Consider the following 3,684-nt stretch of genomic DNA (forward strand, 5'->3'; position numbering starts at 1 on the left):
ACACTTTCCTGAAATGCATTTGCTGTGAAAACCACAAGATACAGTATCACACAAGCCCACGCATTCGTAGTCTATGCCGATCGACAGATCACATGAAAGTACATAATTGATACAAAAGATTACGATATACAAGACTGTATCCTCAGGAAATGTGTGCGTACCGGTGCTGCTAAAGCATGTCGTTTTAGCTCTACCGTTTGCATAGGGGCCAGACGACAAGTCGCCGAAATAGTTGTAGGGTGTTTTATGAATGGCAACCATTTTGTTGTAATTGTCTACATTTATAGCTGTAGTAACAGTAAATTGATCTCCGTCGTTGTAGTTCGATGCAACACGAATAGAAAACGAAGACACCTTTAGTCGTTGGTTTGTTTCGCAAGACCGTGTGTAGACTACATCCTTCCAAGCTTCTAGGGAGACTCTGATGCCACATCCTTCAGAACAAACGCTACATGACGTTGAGAGAGAACGTGGAATGGCCACAACGCCGAGCATCAAGCAAAGCCACCTCATCGTAGACAATCATAAACCTAGCGTAATGCGCATGTGCATGCAGCAGGATTCTACCTCAGCGGTCGTACTAGTGCCTAAGCTCATTGACGTAACGCGAGTACGCAACAGAAATCGAGGGACACATTTCAAACGCATATACCTAAATTTCGCTTCAAATCTAGACTAGGAAGGTGGTGAAACAAAGACCACACCCTAAAACCACGCCCACACATTACATACGCATTTACTATGTCTGTTATAGCTACGCAAATTCGACAGAACCTTGACGTTGTGTGGACTTGGAACTATTACTCAAAGATTTGGTCTATTTAATGTTATGCGATGCAAGATTATGGACATGCACTCGAAACTGTGCTAGAAATATACTATGAGGGATGTCGAGATGTCGTCCGAATCGGTAAGAGAAGTAGGTGGTAGAGTAAACACTGCAACAGAGGGTTTTACCGTATTGCATGTGTAAGGGGATTCCCCTAAAAAGTAATTAGTGCTGTTTAATATAATGGGAAATATAATATTATAGTTAGCTTGTTATTTCCATATAATGGATTTCAGTGTCCCTACAAACAATATAATGCCATTGAAAGTGCTATAAAGTTAGAACAACTATGTCTAATCAAATGATACCACTGCAGTACAACATTAATTAATTAACTAATGAGGAAACTTAGATGAGCAATTATTGGTATTTCTGTTGTGTTATATATATATATATATATATATATATATATATATATATGTATATATATATATATATTTCTTGTTTAAATTGCTGACAAGAAGGTCAACTTGTCCATTTAAGGAGGGAAGCCAGAAATGATGCAGTTCCTTGTATTTTCAAAACAATTCTACAAAGAAAAGAAACATCACTCGTTCTATCAATTTAGCATAGGAAGGTCGTTATGGTGATGCTACACGTGCTCTCACTTCCACAGGTAGTGCTCCTTATCATGACAAAGATGCACTTGATGGACGTACACATCGTCATCCTAAACGCGACTTCCATCATGTTTCTGACGACACCTCCAAGTTTGGCATGAGATTCGACCTCAGTTCTCAATGCTTTGAAGGCTCTTTCCAGAGGTACCAGCACAGGGGGCTAACAACTTAGAGTACAGCACTTGTTGGTTGCAGTAGTCGAATCTGTAGCTCTAGCCTCGCAGACTTGCCTGGATCAACTTACAAAGTTCATGTGTGTGTGTGACACTCTCAAGAAGCTTGAATTCTCTTATTGCTCCATGGCTTATCGGAGCACCCCTCACTGCCTTATGCAAGAAGGATGGAGGTTACAGACCTATTGCTGTGGGGGAAGTTTTACGGCGTCTTGCAAGTCGTATCTGTTGTTCAGCTGCAAAATCACGTTTGGAAGATCATTTTTTGCCATATGGACAAGTTGGAGTGGGAATAAAGAGGGGCATCAAAGCTGTTATACACACTTTACAAACTTTCATTGAGGAAAATAGTAATAACAATGATCTATGTTGTGTGAAAGTTAACATGGCAAATGAATTTAATATTTGTGACCGCTTTTCATTTCTCAACCGCCTTCAAAAGAAATGCCCGATCTAGTGCCGTGTGTACAATGGTGTTATACATCTGCAGTGGAACTCAGATTTGGTTTACATCGTATATTGCCTATAGCAGGGGTTTCACAAGGTGATCCACCGGGTTCGATTCAGTTTTCTTTGGCCATACTGCAACTCTTGGATGATATTGGTCCTCTCTCGGGTATTCAATTGAATCTATGGTACCTTGATGACGGAGCTCTTGTTGGTTCTCGTCATGCGGTTTGCCAGTTATTAAACTCGGTGTTGGAGAAACGCCCTTCATTTGGTCTCAAACTCAATTTAGACAAATGTGAAATATTTTGGCTAACAGGTGACCAAATGTACTCAGAAATTCCAACTGGCATACGTCGAATCTGTTTGATCAAAAGTGGAGCAGAACTTCTTGGTTCTCCAATAATTAGGTCTGATCTCTTTTTTGATGAGTTTATTAGCGAACAGTGTTCTTCTAATGCAAATTGTTTAGCAGCTACGGAGAGAGATGTATTTGGTCATCGTCGCAAATTCCTCTAGTAGATGCTGAATCAGTGGCAATCAACAGTTCCTCAGACTCGGCGACAGAGTAGCCCAACACTTCAAGATTAAGTGTTCCTTTAAGGTTTGTTTCTGGATGTGCAAGTTCCTAGTGGAAACAGTCGCTTTCTTGAACTGGTTTAGTTTCTAAGCGTGTTTAAGCTAAACTAGTTTAATATGTAGCTGATGGAAACATGGCACAAGTTCGTAAGTAAATACTGACAGGTTCTGATGTCTGCCAGTATGGCCTTACGTAACTGTAAGAAGAAAAAGAACCAAGAAGATTAGAAAATTAGATGAGCAATTTGTATCAGTATAGAGTCCCATTTCATTAAAATTTTAGAGCATTTTGTAAATTTTAGTTTAGGATTGCTTCTTGTCTTGCTGTTGCTTTGCTTACAAAGACAGGACATAGTCCTAGTTTAACGTGCAGACAACTTGTAGCAACTACATTGTTAGAAGAAAAAACACGACAAATACAATACTACTTAGGTAGTATCTTATGTCTCATAAAGTGTCAATATGTCAGCTGCAAACAGTTATCAGTCCGAATATATAAACAGAGGTTTACACGTTTGTGGTAAAAATTGTTCATTAATTGATAAGACTACATGCAGCAGAGAGTCAAATGAAAACGTGAAGAACTCGTGCATTTGTTCTGTAAACTTTTCACTGTGATACGCAACCATTTTGTTGTGTGAGCTACCAAACAGACGATTACTAACTACACTACTCCGAGTCTCAAAGGGTGTGTCTGAGGAAACGCTATAAACACTATTATATATCCGCCACTGCTTTATTACACTCGTCAAACAAATGACTAGAAACGCAGTAACACGTTTACGCCTACACTTTTGATATCAACAGGCGACGGTCCGACCATGGCAAGCCGTTTGGTGCTGCTGCTACTGACGTGCCTTCTACTCGTTTCAAGTAAGAATTTGCAAACTATAATTTACTACGCACCATCAACACTGTCTGATTCATCACACCACTAAATAGCACTAGCACACTAGGGGGCAATACACGAAAAGGCTACGACTCTCTGAAAAAGCGAGATGACAGTGGCAAATGTTGAGCAGCCACGTACAATTAG

General features: G+C 39.9%; 1 protein-coding gene across 1 annotated transcript in view; it reads left to right on the top strand.

Moving 5' to 3' along the window:
• Positions 1 to 834: 834 nt before the first annotated feature.
• The window catches only part of LOC134176467 (uncharacterized), an 11,597-nt gene continuing 8,747 nt past the window's right edge, over positions 835 to 3,684 (top strand). Inside the window, exons 1-6 of the mRNA XM_062643137.1 lie at positions 835 to 910; positions 1,446 to 1,593; positions 2,123 to 2,558; positions 2,951 to 3,126; positions 3,456 to 3,521; positions 3,591 to 3,661. Of these exons, the coding sequence (XP_062499121.1) occupies positions 835 to 910; positions 1,446 to 1,593; positions 2,123 to 2,558; positions 2,951 to 3,126; positions 3,456 to 3,521; positions 3,591 to 3,661 (973 nt within the window). The remainder of the gene's footprint in view (positions 911 to 1,445; positions 1,594 to 2,122; positions 2,559 to 2,950; positions 3,127 to 3,455; positions 3,522 to 3,590; positions 3,662 to 3,684) is intronic.

This window comes from Corticium candelabrum, chromosome 2, assembly GCF_963422355.1.
Source record: "Corticium candelabrum chromosome 2, ooCorCand1.1, whole genome shotgun sequence".
Classification (NCBI taxonomy): domain Eukaryota; kingdom Metazoa; phylum Porifera; class Homoscleromorpha; order Homosclerophorida; family Plakinidae; genus Corticium; species Corticium candelabrum.